The following is a 23,948-nucleotide window of genomic DNA, read 5'->3' as shown; positions in this document are numbered from 1 at the left end:
TTGGACACAGTAAACAATGAACTTTATGCAAAGATTTATGTACTCAGCGATATATATAAATATATATCTACGCTATTGGTATACAAGTAAACCTTAACCGCCAAGTCTATTTCAAATTTGCGCTGACTTTTCAGCGTACAATGAAAAATATTGCAATTAGCTTTATTTTTGATGTGTGCTACGGCTATTTCCACAAATGTGCGTAATCTGTGTGTGTGTGTGTATGTGTGTGAGAACTATGCTAAACTATGTCTACAGACTGGCTAAGAACTGACAGTCAATCATTAAGTTCGTTAGTTAGTAAACCAGTTCGTCAGTCGCTCCGTATTGCATTTGTTTTTACATCTCAATAATCAGGCAACAAGCACAGACAACAACCATAACAACAATAGCAACAACACTGAAAATCGCGCAGCAGCTATGATAAACAATAAGATGATTAGGCAAAGTCAATCCTTGCATACTCTACAACACTTTCTAGCCACAATCAAGCTATTTTAAATTTCCCTTGCAAGAACCATAACTCAAGAAGTTATTTTAAGAATATAGTTGCGAGACTAACTATAATAGATAGATATTAAACTTGGTGAGAATATCTCACCATTAAATAACACAGATTTGTGTGCAAATTATTTGCATGTCTGACCATAGCTTTAGTGTTGCCTCCAGAGATAACAAGCATGAATGTAATATTTATTCACTTCAAACCATTAAGCGTACCATACTTTTATGTAATTTTCTTCTATAACAATATTTTTTGAGAATCAATTTTCAAATCATGCTTGTTAAATAACACAAATTTTATGTGCAAAGTTTTTGCATGTCTCACCGTAGCTTCAGAAAAATCTTGCAACTCAATTGAACTTGAAATTTCTTCATAAGACTAGAAATAAATCTACTGTTTAAAAACAATTCTCCTTATCAAATATATTTGAGATTTTTTTAAGGAACATATGCTTCTAAAATATATAATTTCAAAAAGTTGAATATTATTTGTAGTACATTCTGTCCCATTTAGGAGCATAAAACTATTATGCCTTATGTAGAGGGCATTCAAAATTGTTTAAACTAGAAAAAAATCTACTGTTTCATCCTCTTTATTATACTTGAGATATTTTTTAAGGAACTTTTGTTTCTAAAATATACAACATAATTTTAATGAGCTACCTAAGTTACATTTAGGGACATAAAACTAATGTGCCTTATATGGAGGGTATTCAAAATTGTTCAGGCAACTTGCCATGCGGAAATACGGCCTTCGCAGAGCGTCACTGTCGCTGTTGCTGCTGCTGCCGTCGCTGCTTATGATCACTTAATACACTCGCACACACATACATATATTTGCAAACCTCTATGTATGTGAAAATGCATGAAGATACGCACACTTACACATATATATCTGTTTTTGTATCTGTGTGTCTGTGTTAGTCCAATATGAATCTATAAAGTGTTATTGCTGTTGCTGCGATTTTACTGTGGCTGGCTGCCTTTAATTAATTTTCGCCATCATAATTTCTCATTAGTTTTTCCCAAGCAGTTAAATGAGTTGAAAAATGATTTATAATAGTATGTGTTGCTTCTTCTTCTTCTCTTGTTATCCCTGTCCCCAACTGCATAACATTCGCAACATTTTAATAATGTGCAAAAATTAATAGTATGGAAAATATAATGAATGTTGTTTGGTGTTGGGGCATTGGGGCGTGCCATCGTACACAGCGCTATATACTTACAATTATGCTACACATTTGTTTTTTGGGGTAGGGTGGAGTAGGGAGATGTGGTGAGGTGAGGTGGTGGGGGGCCTTCCTAAGGTCATCGAATTACGCATACGCCGTGTGTTGTGGTGCTATTGTGCTGTGGAGTGTTGTGATGTGATCTGAAAATAAATTGGCCTGAGGTGCAGCTACAGTTTCAGAAAAAGTGGAATTATAATTAAAAATGAAGGAAGTTCAGAGAATATGTATATACAATTGCTATATGGTTCAAAAAAACAACTTCCCTTAAAGGCGTGAGAAATATGAGTCAAAAAAGCAGTCTGAAAATAAGCCAAAACCCACTGGAGGAACATTAAAGGAGCACATAATGCCTTATAAGCGTTTTGATATAAACTCATCTTTCAAAATAAATTAGGATTAAGATATGCAGCATGCAATAAAAATTAAAGGAGAGAGACGAGATGATTATAGAGAACTATGTATATGGTCCTAAAGATGAGAACTATTTCTGAGCAGTTGAGAGAGAAAGTTCTGTTAAGATTAAGTGAGAGAGATTATGAGATTATAATCTGAAGACTATGCTCGATAACGATTCTACACCTAGACATGAGAAATGTAGGAACGGAGAACATAGAAGGGCAGAGAAGGCTTTATGGCCAATAATCTGCATTTGAAGAATGACGATACCGAGGACAGTCCTACGGATTGCTATCGATAGAAGATTTATATCTTAGATCTTATAGACTGTAAATATGTATGTATGTCTGTAAATAATTAATTAAATAATAACGAGCTGTGTTAACCACACCCTACAACAGTTTTTAGAAAAGAAAGTCAAATTTAGCTAGAAATCAAAATGTCTGCATATAAAGGTCGAAGGTCTTCTGATCTACTGTGGCTTGTTTTTTAAAATCTAAATCGGCTTCAATTCGAACCTTCCTTCCGAACCACTGCCCATTAATATTATCATTTTTAATTTTGTGGAAACATGATCTCATAAGCTATACAAGTACGCTGGCTAGGTATTGTCTAGGAAAATATCTCAGATTGTTATTACCTTGATACCAGACAGAATGGGTTTCCCCTCTGTCTTATACTATAGCCCAGAACCATGACCATATTTCAAGAGGTGTGTATCTCTGACCCAGAAAAGCAACAAATTCCTGTTTAAAAACAAATCCGCCTCTCAACACGACCATGGCGTTGCTTTTCCACGAAAACTTCGACCACTTCCGTTGCCAACTAACCGCTCAGTCAAGTCAGTCAGTCAGTCAGTCGGTGCTGCTAATTCGCATTAATCATACGACGGGTTGTGCGTAGCGCTATTGAAATACTAAGTATGAAACGATATTCAAACACAACGATGTATTTCAATTCATACAAGTATGACGACGACCGCTTTTCGCATTTATTTTTATTCTCTGCCCGCAAATTTACTGAATGACGTCGACTGCGATAGCTTTATAGCTATAGCCATATAGCTATAGCTATGGTTATGGCGACTTTTTGACTTACTCACAGCGCGTCGTTGACGTCGTCATCGGCATCGGCACCGGTGGCGGTGGCGGCAGCCGGCGCAGCAGAAACGTCGACGTTGTTGCTTTGCTGTTGTTGCTTATTTTAATGTGTCAAGGTTCGCGGCATAATTTTTTGCGCTTTATTTCATTGCTTTTCATGCAACGCAAAAAAGAGAGACCAAGTAGAGATACAGATACACGAGTAGATAAATGTGGAAACAGTGCCAAGCCATAGCTACAGTTCTAGTTGTCAATTCGTACTTTCTTTCTGGCCGGCAATTAAACGTAGCGGGCCTAAGACGAGACAATGCGACTAAAACCGATTAACAGAGAAGAAACAAACGACATAAGTTTATAAGGAGAGGTTAAGCTATAAAGCTATGTGGCTCGCAGACCTCCTTTTTCAGACCTTCATTTGGATAATATAGCCAAATGTTAAATGATTCCACGGGAGAAAACGTAAGTTATCGAGTGAATCGCGAAAATCAACAATAATTCGGGGGGTATTTTCTATTATTTGTATGCCTATGTCTGTTCCAATCACAGCTCCCACAGCTTTAGAGCTTTCGTGACTCTGCTCCGATGCTTCTTATCGACGGACACAGGACATGTCTAGACCGACCATGTAAAATCATTATATCATATAGCTGCCGTGGAAACCATACGATTTAAGAATCGTTTTGGATACAACAACTTGTTTGTTTCTAAAGATAAGAAAATATTCAAACAAAAAGAGAAGGAATATGAATACCAAGTGTGCTAGCTCTGGTACTTTCCAAGACTCTTGCGTTCATATGTACGGTACGATGGACTGATGGGCTTCCCTTTACCCTTTAGTAAAACCAACTTTGGATCAAACAGTATCCCGATCGCAGAGATAGAGAGAGAGAGAGAGTTCTGAACTTAAGTTTTAAAACTATTTTCGCACCAGAGCTCTGTGCATCGTAGCCAATATCTCTACGATAGAGTGTGCCAATTATATAGTTTTGAAGAAGCCGAGACTAATCTAATAAAGAAATATACTTATTACAATTAAATATTTATTCATACAAAGCCTTCAACTGTTCTCCCTATGGAGTATGAAATGCATACGGCAGTTTCTACTTTGTACCAATAGCCTAGTTTTTAAAATTTTTTAAATTGTCTTCGAAATATGTTTTCTGGAGCATTACTATATTTAAATCTTTTAGAAAACACTGTATTTTTAAATAGTAATTCAAATTGCAATTGATAATAATAATTATTGTCCAGTTTTCAATTTCAAAGTCTTCACTTAATATTATTCTTTAAACGTCAGAACAGAGAGAGAGAGAGAGAGAGAGAGAGAGAGAGAGAGAGAGAGAGCTCTCGTTAGCCCATTCGACTTGATGGAATTTCAGGTGTAATTTTGATTAAAAATCAACCAAAAGTACCGAATACTAAGTTCTTTGTTCGCCAAACGCAACTAGACCGCACGAGTCTACTTTACAGTAGTGGCAGTAGCACAAAGATCTATGGTGGCTCAGGGGGCAGAGGGGAGGGAAGAAACCTGCTAGCGAAGCAGACAGCAGAACACGAAATGCGAGCAGCAGTTGAAATTGTGGAAATTGTGGCCCAATGTCTGGCTGGCTCTGTCTATACGAAAAAGTATTAAGAGTAGTAAAAAATGCGTTGAGCTCCGTGAGTTGGTGCGGGAGTCTTGTCTGGGGGCGGAGGACGGAAGGTGGAGGGCAGTGGCGGCAGCTTTGGAAGCAACTGGCATTGCTAGTTGCTGCTGCCACCGCTTGTATAAAGTGTGGCAAAATGAAAAGGGCTACGAGTATGGTCGCAAAAAGAGGCTGGCTGGCAATGGCGACGATGGCGACGCATCGATAAATGTAAATGCAGTCAAGGGGGGGGGGAGCTACAGCAGAGAGGGTGATTTCGTGTGCGATGAGGAGTAGGTGGATAGTTGGGGGGAGAGAGATGGTATAGTCTAGGGATAGTGGGCCACGTTATAGTTGTAGAACAGCAATGAGGTGCGAGATGCGAGCGAACGCAAAACATTTTTATTACCACAACGGAGTCGTAAAAAACTAAATTACTTTTAAGTTTTGTAAATTGTGCGAGTTGCTTTAACGTTCTAAGCGAGCTTACCATATAGACATATTTACTTATGTATATATGCCCGTGTCTGTGCGTATAGTATGTGTGTGTGTGTGTGTGTGCGTGTAGCATAAGGTTTCATATTATGCCTCTACCGCAAGTTTGCATTCTTTATGTCACGTCTCCTCAACAGTGGGATGAGTAGCGGGCCCCACACACTCACACACACACACACACACACACACACAACCTTCTGAGCCCGGCCAAAAATACAAATTTCCGAAACGGCATTTATACATAATGAGCCGAGCCGAACAACAGACTGACACACTGGCTCCGTGAGTGTTGGCGGTTGTCTCGTTTATGACCAAAGACGACCACGAAAGGCACACAATTGGCCAAAAGCGATTGTGAGGCCAGCTTGGCTGACGCTCTTGTAAAACGAATGTGCATGTGAAGTGGCATCTGAGCGTATTTATGTACGACTATACTTGTATAAGATCTGTCAATCATAGTTAGTGGCGTAAGTCAGTCAAGTGCTTTATAAGCAATACTCGTATATACAAAAAAATAGGTCCGCAAATGTATGCTACCAAGTGGGCAAATTTTTTGAGACATTTTAAAAACAGTAGTACAGGAGGGAACTAGAGCTACTTCTTAGTATAAAGTATAATTAAATTTAACTGATGGTGAAGCACGTGAGTGACTAGCCTTGCAAAATGAATCCTACAGTACCATTTTACAAAAGGATTAAATACATTTTTAAACATTTTTTAAATGAATTCAGATTTTTTTTAATGAAATCTGTTTGGTAAACGAGAGATTTTAAATATTTCAATTGATATTTCAGTGCTTTAATTTTGTGGCATTATTGGGAATGACCAAGCTCTCTGACCTTTTGCTTGTTGTTGCTAGACTTTCGAAAAGGAACATTTTTTTTTGTTACGCCAAAGCCTCATGCTTTTTATTTTCCTATTTTCAATAGGAATGGCACGCCTTCTTCTGAGCATATGTTGGTATAATGAAAAAATGATTAACTTAGACTGAAGATATTTGATTGATTTCTTCAAAACTCAAAGTGTTTTTTCTTATTAAACTCAACTGCTTTAAATTTGAGAACCACCTAAAATACTATAAACAAATAAATTTATTTATATTTATAAATAAATGCTATTTGCTTGTAGACGCTTTTAGAATGTTTCTTTAGTTAATTATTATGATAGTTTTCTGTGATGGAAGTGATTGAAGATGAAGATGTGTTTTATTCATATATTAGTATTCCATTCTTTTCTCAGCTGAAACCGCTTGCCACATGTCGGGGTTTGGATCTAATTTAATTTAGCTGTTGTCTAAGCATTGTTAGTCTATTGTTAACAACTCAAGCTCTAAGACTGATGATTCACTCAACTAAAGAAGTTGATAGAAATTAATAAGAACCACTCAATAAGGCGAATATGGGTATCAATAAAAAGGGAATACAAATTATTTGAATAAATACGTGAATGGTAATGAGCTATGTAGTATTTTTGAATTTGAAATGAAAGCAATCGAACCGTTTGTGATTACTTGGGGTCTCTCCATTTTGAGAATTCAGTTGCTTCAACATTCATTTCACTTGTTTTCCATCATCCGATGAACTGAACTCATGCATGTAAATGTTGTGAATTAATATCAGCGGAAGCTCTTTCATTTCGCCAAAGCCCACACCAAGAACGTGGCAGAGCAGGCAAATAAGTATAGTAGCTTACAGCATTATTAAGGTGTTCAAAGAGCTTCAGCTCGGAGTAGGCGTGGCAGTGTCGACTTGTTCGACCTTATTCAGACCGTGTGCGCCCATTTTTGGGCCCTTTTGTCAAAGCTGGAGAGCGCATACATACGAGCACATACAAGTACACGTACACACATACTCGTATAACAACAGCCCATATAAATGCACTCACTGCCCGCACCAACTCTAGTAATGTCCCTTCGTGCCTGCCTCCCTCCGTGCACCACCCCATGACCCAAGCTATTTTGTTGTATACATTTTGCATTAATTAAAAACAAAATAAACAGTAAGAGGCGCGCGCGCGTAAAACTGCTGGGCAAGAAAATGAAACTGAAAGGCAAACACATTCTGATTTAAATGTGATTGTTTTTATTCTTTTTAGTATTTCGCGTAAAAAGCGCAGGCAACAAGCAGAAAACAAAAACAAAAACAGAAATAAAAACAAGAGAAGCAACAGCAACAACAACAACCACAACGGCGGTTGCCGCAAAACAAAAACAAAAACAGAAACAGCGACGCCGTCGGCGCTGTCACCAAATACAGTCGCCAGCCAAATGACACCCAACGCTAGCGCCAAAGCCAACGCCAACGCCGGCGTTGAGGCAGCCTGCAAGCCAGCCCCATGTTCTCTCCAGCGCTCTCGGTCTAGTGTGCAAGTTTGTGTGTGTGCGAGTATGTGGGTGTGTGTGTGTGTGTGTGTGTTGTGTATGCTGGAAGCTTTGCTTGTGGCTGCGATTGCGGCCCGTTGGCGTCGCTTCTTTTGTCGCTGCTGCTGATTAGATTTAGTCTGTCTGTATGAACGCCTCAATCTCGGCGACTACGAGAGGCAACAACACCAAACTTTGCATGAAGATACTCAATATTTATTTTTAATTATTTTATTTTTAATTATTGCTATGTCGAGTACGTCTTGCAAAAGTAGGCCCTTTTTGTGGAATGCCCCACCATTTTCGAATTTCTCTTCAACATTTGAGCACACATTTCTTTTTATTACAACTTCGTAACTTACCTTGGTATTAATGGGTTTTATGTAATGCCTCGTCAACATCAATATATTAAAGATTTGCAATAAAGTTGCAGAAGTAAGGCTGTGTATAGGGTATAAAAGGTTCGTTCTCGCGGCCCATTTTTACACTGCTTTAATTAATTTGTGTTCGAAATTTCAATAATTTGTGCACGTCTTTTGTCTGCTTTCGTAATACGAAGCTATCTCATAATATTATCACGTCAGCGCATTTTTCCTGCATTATTCTTGTGAAGTGTTAATCGAATCGGCTTTTATATAAATATCTGTGTACCCTCCTCCCACCAACCAGCAGCTGAACAACTGAACAAAATAAACAAAGTGGAATCAAAGTAACGTGACGTGAAAAACGTGACCAAAAAAAAAGAACCCAAAATACTTGAAAATATCGCGGGAAATGCGCTCACAAAGCAAACGCAGCATAAAAATGCAAACTAGCGCCGCTTTGCACCAAATTTCAGCGTTTTACAACACTAGGCGGCAGCGTGTCTACCACTAACTCGCAAAGTGCCGTGCCTACCAAAATACAAATACCAAAATCAAAAAAAAAAACTTTCCAATTGTCATTTGCTGAACTTGCCACCAAATTTCAATCAACCCAGGAAATAATCGTCCTAAATGCCTACCCATCTATAAATAATTGAAAATTCCAGCAACTCTCGTACAAAACGGTTCAATTATTTTGCTATAGAGTTGCCAAAGCCAGCAAAAAGCACTATTAATGAATATTTGGGTAAGATTGTGCATTACTGGTATATTTCTCGTTTCAGCTTTACGTTTAAAACTCCAAGCTGCAAATTATTTCAATAGTTATATTTATCAATAAATACTAAGCAATTCAACTTTGTATTTTATTATAGTTATGTATTGGTTTCTTATTTATATTAAATTATTTCTCTTTCTTTCAAAAAGGCCAAAATAGCTTCCTAAATTTAGTAAAAGCTTAAGTTCTGTGAGCAAAAGCTATGACTTAAAAATAAATGATTAAATTGAGAAGTTTCTTTTTTTGAACTATAATTATTCTAATTATTATTTGAAATTATTGTGGGAAACAATAGTTTTGGCTTAGATTTTCCTATTTTAAGATAACGATTTTATAATTAAAATACAGTTGAACCTTGATTATCAGTGATGCTTAGGACAGAGCTTTGATGATTTCGGATAACATATAGAATTTTGTAAAAACTTTTGAGCAGAACATATATACAATTCCTATATTGCTTGAGACAATGTGGCCATTTCATCCGTCCGATTCCCCGGAATTTGGGCCAAACTCATGGTCTTGGGTTTGGTAAATATTGCTTGCTATTTCCAGATTCAGATCTCCACTCTATCCACTTTGAGATAGATTATGAGTTTCTTAAAACCTTCAGGATAACAGCATAGCTTTTCCCGGTTAATAGAGGTTCAAGGTGCAACACTAGATTATTTTCAAATGTGAATTATATTATATCAGGATCTCAAGAATTTTGTTTCAACTGGTAATTGTTCTTTTCTTATATACATATTTTGATTTGTATATTTCGATCTATTGGAACAATTTGTATTAATTTGCTCTCCTCTCTCTTTAAATTGCAGCAACAAAAATTCCTGAAACGACCAGCGGAGGATGTTGACAATGGAGCTGAGAATTACGAACCGCCGCATAAATTGCCCAATAACAACAATAATAATAACAATAACAATAGCACAAATGGTGGTGGCGGCTCTGAGAATCTAACAAAATTCTCTGTAGAGATTGTGCAGCAGCTGGAGTTCACAACATCGGCGGCCAATTCACAGCCGCAGCAAATAAGCACAAATGTCACTGTGAAGGCGCTGACGAACACCTCTGTGAAAAGCGAACCGGGCGTGGGCGGAGGGGGTGGTGGCGCTGAGCAACAGCAGCAACAGCAGCAGCAGCAGCAACAACAACAACAACAACAGCAACAACAAGGCGGCGGTCTGGGTGGCCTTGGCAATCAACATGGTCGTGGTGGGGGCGGCGGAGGCGGCGTTGGCGGTATGGGAGGCATGCATACGGGCCCCGGCGGCTTAGGTCAGAATATGATGGGCGGCCACGGCGGCAATAACAACAGCTCGAATGTAGCCGCCCAGCAAAAGTCAGCATTGGGAGGTCTCGCCAATTTGGTGGAGTGTAAACGGGAACCGGATCATGATTTTCCGGATTTGGATGCACTGGACAAGGATGGACCGAGCTTTCGTGATCTGCTTGGCGATGATAATTCCGAGGGTAACGAAACCTTTAAGGATCTTATCAGCAACCTGCAGGATTTCAATCCCAGTTTTCTGGATGGGTTCGATGCGAAACCGCTGCTGGACATCAAAACAGAGGACGGCATCAAAGTGGAGCCCAATGCCCAAGATATAATCAATAGTCTAAATGTGAAATCAGAGGGCGGACTGGGTCATGGCTTTCCAGGTTTTGGCGCCGGTCCAAATATGGGCATGGGCATGCCCGGCGCTGGTGGCCCCCACAATACCATGGATGCGCAGACCATGAACAAAATGCGCAATGCTGGCTTCCAAAATGGACCCAATGGCGGCGGACCCAATGGACCCGGCGGCGCACAACAGGGCGCCGGTGGTGGTGGTGGTGGGGGCCTCATGTCCGAGCATCCTCTGGCCGCTCAAACACTCAAGCAAATGGCCGAGCAACATCAGCATAAGAATGCCATGAGTGGCATGAATTTCCCCCGCCCTCCGCATGGAATGCAACAACAGCAACCGCCTCACAGTCAAATGATGGGCGGCCAGCAGCAGCCGGGTCGGTACAATGACTACGGAGGGTTTGGCAATGACTTCGGCATGGGCGGTCCAAATGGACCCAATCCGCAACAGCAGCAGCAACAACAACAGCAGCAGCATATGCCGCATCAGTTTCATCCAAAAGGTCCGGGCGGCCCGGGAGGCGGCATGGGTGTGCAGCAAAGTTTCCTGGATATCAAGCAAGAGCTTTTCTATTCCTCACAAAACGACTTCGATCTCAAGCGTCTGCAGCAGCAACAGCAGGCCGCGGCAGCTGCGCAAATGCAACAGCAGCAGCAACAACAACACCATGGTCATGGGCCCCCCAATCCACAACAGCAACAACAACAACCTCAACAGCAACATCCTAATGGTCCCAAAATGGGCGTACCTATGGGTCCGCCCGGCCAGTTTAAGCACGTTGGTGGTCCGGGTGGCCAACAGGTTCCGCCACAGCAGCAACAACAACAACAACAGCCTCAAAACCCGCAACAACAGCAACTGCAGCAGCAACAACAGCAATACTCGCCATTCAACAACTCGCCTATGGGACCCGGTCCTGGTGGCAACTCGCAAAACCAAAATCCCAACTTTCTCAACTGTCCGCCACGTATCCCCAACAATGGGGGACTCGGTGTTGGTCCCGGCAATGTGCCGCCCAATATGGGCGTGCCACAGAGCGCGCAACAACAACAGCAACCTGCTGGCCCACAACAGCAGCGAGGTGGTCCCACCGGCGGTCCGCAGTCCAACCAAAATACCGGAGCTGGCGCCAATACACAGAATGCCACACAGGCGGGCGGTAATCCCAACATGCAGCAACAGCAGGCGACGACAACGACGTTGCAGATGAAGCAGACGCAACAGCTCCATATTAGCCAGCAAGGCGGTGCACATGGCATTCAGGTGAGTTTTCGCTGCCTCTTACTCAAGTCAAAAATTTCCAGATATGTACACCCAAGCCACAGGCTTTCAAAAAAAAAAGGGGAAAATAAATTCTTTTTCAGATACGGAGGTTCATCTAATCTCCTAGATTTGATTTCTTTTTTCCATTGTTACTGTTTTGAAAAATATTTCATTAAATTTTAAGAAAACTGAATAGTCAGTAATATTTGACCCAAAACTATATGTGAAGCATTGCTTGGCTAAACTTCGTAATTCTTTCCCAAAAGTCTTTGTACAAAATAACGTAAGGTCTGCGAAATAAGTCACCTTATCATGCTTATAACGTAATGCCACAGATTTACCATTTATGTTTTCCATTTCATTTTTTGCATAGTTTGCTTTCATCTAATTCTCTTGCTTAAAACAGTAAGGAGAAGCAGAAATCCGTTGTTACTACCGTTATTTCTATCGAAAATTGCTGCTGCCTCTCTTTACACAACGAAATAATTGAGCTGATCAAATCAGTTTTTGTCATTGTACCAGTGCATTCAAGGGCCATTTTCATCAAAATTTTGGGATTTATAATTTAAAATATTAAATAAGTGAGTTTTGACTTTAATCCAGGCTTAGAATATTAGATCAGATTATAATTAACCATAATTTTAGTAGAAAAGCATCAAGGCCGTTACCTATCTGATAAAGAAAGAGCTAAAATATTAGCATATCGAGAAACTGGAATGCCCTTACGTGAAATTGCTTCCAAAATACAAAGGAGCTTTTTTGAAAGATCCCGAACACCACGGAAAAAAGCCACGCTCCGGTCGCCCGCCATTGGTACAAAACCGCATAAGAGGAGAATAAAATCGTTAGCACTCAAATAAAACCTGAGCGCAGGCGAAATTTGTCAGGAACTGGATCTCTCAGTGTCAAAACGTCGCGTGCAACAAATTTTACGAGCCGATCAATTCATTTCATATGAAAAAAAAACCGTCAAATGTGAACTACTTCCTCGGCACAAAGTTGCCCGCATGCACTTTGCAGAGATGCAAAGTTTTGGGACCTATAGTGAAAAAAAATTATTTTCAATGATGAAAAAAAATTTAATTTAGATGGACCAGATGGGTATCAATATTATTATCGTGACCTCAGGACCCCCAAACAAATGAAAGTGTCGCGCAATTTTCAAGGAGGATCGCTAATGGTGTGGGCTGCATTTTGCTTTGCTGGAAAGAGTCCTATATGCTTTGTCTCACATAAAATGAACTCCGAAAACTATGTAGAGCTATTGGACGAAAACCTGATTCATTTTGGAGAAGAAATGTGTGGAGATTATTGGACATTCCAGCAGGACAATGCTCCAATCCATGTCTCAAAACGCACAAAACAATTTTTGAGGATAAAAAAATACCACTTTTGATGTGGCCTGCAAAAAGTCCAGATCTTAATCCCATAGAGAACCTTTGGGGAATCCTTTCCAGTAAGGTTTACATGCATGGCAGACAATTTAGATCCTTGAAAGAATTAAAAGAAGCAATCGTAACAGAGTGGGCCAAATTGGACGGATCACTTCTTCAAAACTTGGTTAGTTCAATGCCAGATCGCATGTTAAGAGTAATTAATAGTAATGGAAGACATATCTAAACAATTACCGCTAAAAACACAAGTAAATCGAGATATAAATATAGTTTTTTGAATTTGATCAGTTCAATTATTTCGTTCGGAAAAATTTTCATTTAATTTTTAAAAAAGTTTCCTTTAATTTCTTAAATATTACTAAACTGAATTTAAACTGTCATTTTATAAAGTTTAAGGAAAAATTACAATCATTTTAAAATATCGAAGATTTTTGTTTTAATTAAGAAAAATATGTTGATAAGGTGACTTATTTCGCAGGCCTTATAAATATTTCTTCTTCACTTTATTTAAAGAATTTCAGAATTCAAAACATATAAAACTACCCGAGTTTCTTTTTATTGTGCATGAGAATAATTTCTTATTCACGAACTAATACAAGTCGGTAAAACATATACCTCTTTTACCGCTGCTTACGAAGCAGACAATCAAGTTACGCCATAAATGGTACTCCCCGTGTACACCACTAGTCCGGAATGTCTCTCTTTAGTATCCCCTTGCTGCCCTTTTGATGGCGCTTATCCAATAACATAACGCTACTTAATACCATTGACACGTATGTAAATTTCCATGCATATTTAAGTTATCAGCGTAACGAAGTCAACAGCTTTGACAAAAATCCAGCAAAGGCAAGCCAAACTCTCGCTCTCTGCTCCCTCTATCGCTCAATGCTCATAACCTGTCGTCCTTTGACATGCAAAACTTTCACACAAGACAGCCGTCAGCATTTGGAGAGCCAGACTGTAGCCCTTTTTACTTAACAGAGAGAGAGAGAGAGAGAGTGCGAGTGCTGCACGCATGGCTACTCAACTGCTCAAAAAGAGGGGCCACTCAAAGCTCATTTTACATTCGCTGTGAACACATTTCGGACTGTTATGTGTGTCTCCATGCCATGCCTTTGGCTCATAAATCATGCGTGTCCAAACCCCACACCCCCCACCCACCACCCACCAGACGCCTGCCGCCTGCCCAATCCTTAACAGCAGGCGACCGAGTGAGTGAGTGTCGGGCTGCAACTGTTCACAATATATTCACTCTCTCGCTCTCATTTTCGCACAGCCATTACCACTCATCCCTTCGCCGTTCGTTTAACCCTCCTTAGCCTCTCCATTGGCATGCCCGAATCCCGCCCCCCCCCCCCCCTGTCCTGATTCCCTGCCAACTTTATCTCTGTCCATTAATTTTACCACACATCTGTTCATAAAATTGTCCTGCGACTTGGCGTTCGGGGTTAGTTCGTCGGCCACGCTGCTCGTGCGCGCTCCTCGCCATGAGGCCATGTGCTTCTTGGCACCGACTATGAAGCAAGCATCACAAGCACGAGCTCCAGCTCCAGTGTGCGCCATTTTCATTACGTGCCCATCAAAAGCTCGAGCCGAGCAACTAGAAAGATGGAAAAAAATTAATAGTTGTTTCTGTTCATGCCCTTCTTTTTTTTATTTCTTCTTGTAGCTTTTTTAGTAATTGGCTTGCTGTCTAGATACGGAATCGTTTTGCTTAATGCAAGACGATGATGTATGTAGTTTTAAGTGCTTTTCCACCCACCTCACCAGCTCTGGGATTGGGCATTTAGCAGAAAAAATGCGTAGGTTTCCAACTCTTTTTATTATGAATGTATAATTCATAAATACATTAATTGTTATAAAACCTTGAAATTCAAAGTAGGCTGCATTTAATAATTTTTATGAAGATTATCAGGTCTGATACATACCTACTTATTAGCTTATAGGTATGTTCATTTGATTTTAAAAGTACATATGTTACGAATCAAAACCAATAGGGATTCATATAATATTGTTTTCTGCAGCAACAGAATGTGTGTGGTATGCTAAAACTATTTACATATCTGATCATAAATTTATTCGTGAATTAATTTTAGTTTTAGTCGCTAGCCCATTATCGCATTCGAATAAAAAGTAGTAATACAAGTACATGCTAATGAGTGCATTCAATGCGCTCTATTCGAATTATTCATTAGCCATCGCAGCTTTTTGCATTACATACCTTTTGGATTGCTCCAAATTTAAGTGCCCGAGGTCCTCACTCCGCAACGAATTTGTAATTATTCAAAATCATAATTTCCACACTCCCCCTCTCTGAAGGGGAACTCATTGGAGATATTCAGCGTTAAGTTCAGCCCAGTGGTATGCATTCACCTACAACCACACATAGTCGCATACCCTAACCCATATTCATTATCCGCTCCAAATTGTTTTCCTGTTATTTCGCAACCAAAAGCAACTACAACAACCACAGGAGCAGCAAAAGCAAAAGCAACAGCAACAGCAATGGTAGCTCTGTACCTACAACAACTACAACATTTCATTTACAAAATGAAAGTGCAAAACTTTTTAAGTTAAGTTTCATGTCGTTGAGTAGTTTTCATCAAAAACAGCCAAAAACGAGAGCTAGCAGACCAGGAGCAGGACGAACGAAAGTACAACTCGTTTGGCTATTACTCTTATTGTTGTTGTTGCTGCTGTTGCTGATGCTGTTGCCCGGCATGCCTTTGCAAAAGGACACGTCTGAAATTTCCGTTTTTTTTTTTCCTGCTGTAGTTTGCCAAGCGAGCGAGGCGACGCGACGCGACGGACACTTGGAGCAAAGGACCTCGAGTCCCAGCTCAAGTTTTGCCATGAATTTTTGGGGGCATGCATTACGAGTGCTTTTTGCTTAGCTGGACCAACTTGCCAGCATCTACCCCACACTTGCATGCATATCAAAATAGTTGTGCAAAGCCAAAAAGTGGGTAGCAGATTGGAAAAACTTGTTGACGATTGAGATTGAAATTTGGTTCGTGGCCCCCACGAGTCCTGCGACTTTTTAATGCTTGCAAACCAAGCCCCCAAACTAGTGTTTATTATTCAAATCAATGCATTGACTACCAGTAAGCCAGTAAAAACAACAAAAGCAACAACAACAACAAGGGAAACACTTGCTGCCCATTCAAAACTCATTTTACACACAAACAAACACGCACACACGCACGCACAAATAATAGGGACATCTGCTTATCTATGCTCGTTGCGGGCCAGTAAAACAAAAGGCTTTAAAATCACGTATGCACTCAAACACACACTTAAGGCTTTAGGGAACATTATATTTGCGTAGGATTCATTACCAAAAACACACACACACACACACACGCTCATACACACTACTAACGAACCCTTCTGGAACAGAAACAAACCAAATGAAAACCAATACAACAACAAGAGGACAAACGCTCCACGTATTTTATAAAAAACACTTGTGTGCAAAAAATGAACACGCAGCGTGTAAAATGTACAACAAATATAACAACCAACGAGCAACAACAACAACAGCAACAACACGAGCAACAGCAGCAAGAAGAAGTCAAGCAGGGGCAGCGCTCGAAACGAAATGAAAATAAATCTCCTTTGTAAATATTTGCTTAACGAGCTTTTTTCGTTCCCAAAACACAGGAAGCAATTGGGGAGGGAGGGGGGTAAGTGGTGTGTGTTTGTGTGGCGAGAGCGAAGCGCTGTCGCTGTCGACGCCAACGTCAACGTCACTCGAAGAAGCCAAACGGCAGGACCACAGCTAACGGACGACAACGACAACGATAGCGAGCTCTAAAAGTTCAATGAATTCAAAACTATTTGCAATTTACATGTCCTTTTGCGCATTAACTCGTTAAAACACCAACAAGAACAACAAGCACAACAAAAACAACAAAATCAACGGCAACACTGGCCGCAACAGTGACGCTAACAGCGACGTTGGCAGAAGTGACAACAATGCGTTAACATCTGTAGTTATAACTTCGGTTTGTTGTTGTTGCATTTGTTGTTGCTGTTATTGCTGGTTGCTATTATAGCTCTTGTTGCTGTTGCTGTTGCTGTTATTGTTTGTATAAATAATACATGGGCTGGCCATAAAAATGCTTGGGCGCGTTGAGCATGCCGCCACAGCGCCCCAAAGTATGCAACGGAAATGTGCGAAACGTGAAAATGTGCGGAAATTATATTTTCTGAAGCGCTGCTATGCTCCTTTTTATGACTCAACGACAACGCGCGCGTTCGAGTTAATGAAGTTTGGTCCACAGATGCTTCAGACACAATGTTTGGCGTTTTGTGTTTGTGTGCAGAATTTGAAAAAAAGCAACAAAATTGGCAAATGGGGTTTCATCTATTTTTTATTTTTCAAAAATAAATATGAATACGAATATGGTGGCTAAAAAATGTACAAGTAAAGTTCCTTCATATCAAATAAAGATTAATAATTTATAAGAAAAGGAGAAACGAGGCGTACACAGGATAATGTCAGAGACATCCCAACAGGATACAACTGTATGCCGACACCGTAACATTTTTCATTTTCAAAAGCACTGTGTGACTGTGATTCTGCAGCTCTATCTGCCTGCGTCTGTTGCTTGACTGTTGCTTAACTCTCTCTCTCTGCAGCTCTCGCTCTCTGTTCGCTCTCCCCCCAATGCGCCGGCGCCAAGGCAATAAAAACAAAGCGGCCATCGTCCGTTGTTGTTGGGTTGGGTGGGAGGTTTGGCTGACTGCTCGGAGGGGGCTAGCTGTTGGGACGCCACAGGAAAACATTCGAATTGTTTAACAAACTCGTGACATAATTCGTTTGTTATGTGGTAGATGGGCATAATGGTAGTGGTGGCAGCGACGCTGCAGTCGACGTCAGCAGCGTCTAAAGGTGCCTCACTGCGACCGCTTTGCTTTCGTTGTTGCTCCTGTCTGCTGTGTCTCCGTGACATGTTGCGCTGATGCAACCAAACAAAATGGACGAAATGTACGCCCGGATTATATGGTTTTCAGAAGAAATTTTATTGTTATGTACAAGAAATGGATCCTGGCTAAAAGGTTTCTCAAACGATTTAACAGTTAATGGCTGGTTCTTTATGGTTTGTCTTTTCTGCATGTAGACTATTTATTAGGGTACTGCAGTGGGTGGATGTTAGGATAAGCAATTTTATGGATTGCAGAGATGTTGTATCTACTAGTTCGGGATTTCACATTCACTTTACATGGCCTTAGTGCTAGATTTTATAAAACTATAAAACGGAACACAAGAAATTTATGTAACTAAAGTCCTCAAAAATAGGTTTTATTGATTATATACTTGCATATCACTAAATATTCCTTTAAACATATTTCAAAACACCTTCAATATCATTTATTTTCCTTTTGTACATGCATACCTACATATAGTATGTACTATATTCAGTTGCTTGCAATCGACTTTACGCTTATGTACAGTTGTCAAAACTCTTCTCGAGACACTTTTAAACATCCAAATTAAACAAGCGATACCTTTTTAGAAAGCCTGCAATGTCAGCATTATAGAACCGAAAAAATCCCAATACACTGGGGAACTCCTTCTTGTTTTTTACGATTTCACACAAATACTCATGAAAACTGCTGTTCAGAGAAATAGTAATGCTTATTTTAATTTTGAAAAAAAAAAACTAACCAAACATAAACGAATCTTCACTATACACGTTCAATGCAGCCTGGCACTCTGCTTTTGGTATATTTTGGGTTGTATTATTATCGAAAATAAGAGAAAGGAGTGGATTTCAGCAGCTTGCATTCCATGCTTTCCAAAAAAAAAAGATCAAGTGTTACTTTTTTATTAAACACAACTGTACTATGTACGTAGCCCATTTCCAACATCAGTCCAACCAGCTTGAACTTCATATAAATTTGCCATTACGCATCAACGCATCTCAATTGAAACATACAAGTAGGCCAGCAACAACAAAATAAAATGACAAAAACAACAATAGGGAAAGTGCACGAGTGAAGAGAGGGAGGGAGAACATCAAAAACTTGAGCTCTAATTTGTTGCTACAAAATCACCTAAAATATTTACGGCTTGGCGAAACTTTTACAACAAATTACACGAGCCTAACTCCCTCCCCCTCCGCATTTCAACAGACATAAAATCCATGCTGGCTGCAACGGAGGGGGAGGGCCAACAATGAGGCCGTGCCTATTTTTCGCATTCATAATTCAGGCTAGCAGCAATATATACATGTTGTTCCAACAAGGTCCCGCTACCGCTTCCGTCTTCAAGCGGCGTATGTTTGGCGCCCACTTTAGCACATCCTATCAAGCGATGAACCGCCAGTTCAGCAACTCGCGCCATTTTGTTTTAGCTGCCATTACACAACGCACTTTATGCTCTCAAAGGTCACATTATTTACCTTTTATATTCCCATTCGTGTTAAGCAATGCGGGTGGTGCTCGCTGGAATGAATTGTGGGTGGTATTGGCGTAAATGGTGGGTCAGGAGGAGGGGGAGGGGGAGGGGGTTTTGCTCTGGATTGGTTCGCTGAAATTTTTGCTTGCCAAATACGGTGTGCGCTTAGCAAAAGTTTCCTAATACTTTCAACAAACCTGACTGCATTGGCCCTGGACTGCATCCGTTCCAATCGACTGGCAATCGTTGCCATGACTTTAGGTTCGTTATTTTCGTGCAATGGCTGGATTTTCTTCAGTGTGCTCTGGAATTCATTTAATTTAATTTCAACACTATCTTCACTTCTCAATAGCACAAGTATCTTAACATTTTTAGAAAATTCGAAACAGCAGCTTTGCATACGAAAAATGTAGGTCATCCATTTCAGACCACATTCCTACTGTGTCTAAGCTTTAGGTGTCTATTTGGTCGGCACTAGAAATAATTCTACATATAATGTTTCAAATATGTAGCTGCAAATCCAAAAATATTACACCTTACAGCTCTTAATCTCTTAATTTTATTGGTCTTTTTCTAAAGTGCTTAGAATATTTTTTTATTTTGAAATTTAACTCATGCCTGGTATATACTTGTATCCTTATCATTCAAAAATATATTGAAACTTGCACAAGCTGTGACGAAGGCCGTGTTATCTCTAATAAAAATGTCTAAACGCAGGTTATATCTGGAAAAGTCTGCTGTATGAAGCTTTGTTACGTTTTTTATCAGTTTTATTGTTGACTCTTTAATCTAAAACAGATCCTTAAGTTGCACCTGGAACCCTGGAACTTTATTGCTTCCTTTGCTTTGTAGCTATTTTGACTTTGGTTTACTTCTACTTTAGACAGCTTTCACAATCGACAGACTGTGCCTCCTGCTCTATCCTTGCAGATGTGTGTTGTAGTTGTTATTTCCTTTTTTACTGCTGCTTCGTTTTCTTCGCATCAAATTTAATATTTGGGCGCGTGTGCGCTTAACCCAAAGCAGTCTTCCCTAACAAATAACCGTAGCACCTCAGCTGCTGTAAATATTTATGTGTGTATGGCTGCGTGTGAGTGTGTATTGTGTGTCGTGATTATTATGCCATGTAATCTGTTTCATATAACAAGGAAAGCGGCAGCACTCGCGAAATGTGGCAAGTACTTTTAATGATTTCTCCTCTTTGCATGTGGAAAACCCTTTTCATTTTCTTCTTTTTTGTTGTTTCTTTATGGCTTCATGGCCCAAAACTCTTGGGAAATTATTCACATATGTACTCTACGTTCCGCGTATAAATATAAATAATTCAGCATGTAATCTATTTTAATGAATATTATTTGAAAAGATGTTGAGCTTGCTGCAGCCAGCAAGCAGCAAACAAGAAGGCAGCTATTTTACATTTTCTGTTATTTTTTCGAACAATTTCTTGGCCAAGTTCCACTCGCTTCACCGTCTTCTTTAGCTCGTGTTGCTCTTCCTTTCGCTCTGTGTCTTTCCTCGCTCTTTTTATATGTATACTAAGCCAGCTAGTTCAGTTTAATTTTTCTAATCTGGTCATAGTCAGGCAGGGAAACATCGCAAACTTAGTTCGCCAATTGCGGCGCTGCAAAGTATGCTACACTTTTTGTATGAGCCATATAAGATCTTGTATATACATATATAAGTGTGTTTGTGTGTGTTTTTTTTTGTGAGTGTATGTGTGCATGTGGTTGCTGTGCGCGTTGTGCAAACAGCTCACGTCGCATATTTATAGGCTGCCAGGCATAAAAAGCGATTTCAACTCAGCCGCTTGCCAAAAGATTTACAAAATGTTCTTGCCTTTGCTCTTCTCTCCTGCTCTACTCCTACCACTCTCTGTTTTTTCCCCTTCAGCTTAAAGAAGAAGCCGCATTTGTTTAGACCAGCTCAAAGTTTGTTATCAGAGCTGCCTGACTGCAGTTGAATATTTAAATTAGTTTTATTTATTTGGCCTGGCCAGTTAAGTTCATGGAAAAGGGGAAGGCATTTCACAGGCAGCGTTAACTGTTTGTCTCGGCAATTTGTTGATAATTTTAAGCCACTCTCTGCCAGAAATTCGTACGAGTTGTCGTTCCATTGAGTCAAAATTCAAATAAAAATTGCTCCGCTTACCAACTGCAACTGTCAAAGCCAGAGAGACGAGCAAGGACTATAACAAGGTCTAAATGTAAAATGTTATAAATACACACACACACACACACACACACACACACACACACACACACACGTACGCACGCTCTCACACGTACGTACACATTTGCATATGTGGCAAGGCATTTGAAATTCCATTAAAATTTGTTGTTTCGTCGTGAGCAACAGAAACCATTGGATGAAATTTAACTGTAAACGTCACAGTTGTAAAATTGCGTATACGCAGTGTGCTCATTTCATTAAGTGCCTCGCACAAAATGGACCCGGCAATCTGTTGCGATATATTTGGTCATAAATATGTCTGTCTACGCAACTACCTACGTCTAAAGTAAGAACAACAACAACAAGTCCAACAACACCTTACTTGCTGTCTACCAGCTTGGCGTTGTATTTTCTTCTACGAGGGCTAGTTCAGAATTAACTGTAGCTTGCTCGACTGTAGCGTTCTATCTTGTTCTAACACAGCTTTTTCTGGCATCGCGAACTCACGTACAATAAAATTTTGATTGAATAGTGCTCGTCCAAATGGAACTTTGGGGGAAAAATCCATGTCGAATGATATGCGATTGATGGAACAGGCCTAGGAAAAGTATGTGTATGACACAGATGAATTTATTTAGGTCTCTGCTTGCTTTCGACGTTAAAGCACAATTAGAACTTTATTGCGATATCGAGTAATTTATCTTTTAAAATTACAACAAGAGAGTGTGCTCTTTCAATCAAAAGCGGTAATCATTTGTTAAAATTCGTCAATATATTCCAGACAGGCGATAAAAAATACACCGGAAGAGACAATTAATGGAAGCAAGAAACTTTTGTTTTGCACATTAACTGAAAATTCCAAAGTTGATTTTTTGAGGTCGGCAGTTCGATTTATTTATGTAAAAAATGCGAATTATTTGAAATATATGGAAACAGCGTCGTTGTCCCTATCTGTTGAAACATAGATTGCTATACCAATATACAAGTGTTCGCTAGACTTTTACAAACAAATGTATTACGGATTAGTTGTTTCATTATATAGAGCCCCATTCGGCTACTTATTGAGCTACTCTCGTATCTGGAACAGGCGTCATCTGTAGCCACACTTTGCCGCGCGCTACTTTATCAAATTAATTACTTTTTCACCAGCCAGCAGGCGGCAGGAGCAGGGGCAGGGGCAACAACAACAATAATAGCAGCAATAACAGCAACAACAAGCAGTTGAGGGCAGGCAGTCAGCAAGTGGTCAAAAAGTTGTGTTTAGTAACATTTGCTTGTGTTTTTATTGCCTTTGTAGCTCGACTAGATGGATGGGGGGGTGAGTAGACGATGTTGACGACTCACGTCACGCATCGCTTTAGACTCAGGGAAGGGATTAGATTAGAGCGGTACGTCAAGGCGGAAGCCATTAAAATGGAAATGCAGGTGCACAGCCAAAGGTATGAATATTGTGATGAGATTGCATCGCCTCACTATATAGTGGAGCGGTAGCAGCAAAGAACCGAAAAAGGAACAATTTTAAAACCAAAATTTGAAACAATAAGGCTTCAATTTCCAGTTTAAAAGGCGATTAACAATATTAAATAGTTGCAAACACAAATTGTCTAGGTTTGTGCTTATGATCAAACAAATCGATCTAGACAGGCCCGTCCGTCAGAAGGCTGAAGGAGTCATCTTCCTCTTCAACGGCATGATGACGGAAATCGATCTAGACATGTTCGTCCGTCTGGATGAACGCCTGGATTTTGGAAACAGCTGAGTGCAAATGGACCAAACTTGGTCTGTTGACTCTCCGAATCTCCATGCAATGCGAGTGTATTTTATTTTTTTTTTTTGGATTTTTCTTCCCCTTCCGCCTGCTCATGATTCTTAATCTACAAGTCAATTCTAAGAAACATTATTAGCGACGCAATTACTCGACTGTAGCATTCTTTCTTGTTGCTTCTGCGACGTTGTTGGAATGATTCCCTCGCAGTTAAATATCACTGTCCATGCGGCGCCTATTCCTTTATAAATCTGTTAATAAAATAATTGACAATTTCTTTAAAGGGTGCTCTCATTTCACGAGCTTCGGTCCTTTTTTATTTTTTTGCTGCACGCCAGTTCTGTGTGTGTGTGTGTAGTAACAAACAAAAAATATATTTAAAATTAGCACAAGGCAGTCGTCTGCAGAGTGCAAAAAGTGACAGCAAAATGTCGCCAAGAAAATCAATAAGGCACACACACATACTATACTT

At 39.9% G+C, this 23,948-nt stretch overlaps 1 protein-coding gene across 1 annotated transcript in view; it reads left to right on the top strand.

Annotated features, from left to right (window-relative positions):
• LOC115634590 (neurogenic protein mastermind) overlaps positions 1-23,948 on the top strand; it is a 122,709-nt gene that overhangs the window by 78,904 nt on the left and 19,857 nt on the right. The window contains exon 4 of the mRNA XM_030532419.1: positions 9,667-11,742. Within this exon, the coding sequence (XP_030388279.1) occupies positions 9,667-11,742 (2,076 nt within the window). The remainder of the gene's footprint in view (positions 1-9,666; positions 11,743-23,948) is intronic.

This window comes from Scaptodrosophila lebanonensis, unplaced genomic scaffold (assembly GCF_003285725.1).
Source record: "Scaptodrosophila lebanonensis strain 11010-0011.00,11010-0021.00 unplaced genomic scaffold, SlebRS2 tig00000001-arrow-pilon, whole genome shotgun sequence".
In the NCBI taxonomy this organism is placed as follows: Eukaryota; Metazoa; Arthropoda; class Insecta; order Diptera; family Drosophilidae; genus Scaptodrosophila; species Scaptodrosophila lebanonensis.
Note: the sequence above shows the minus strand (reverse complement) of the source record. Positions and strands in the feature narration are given on the sequence as shown.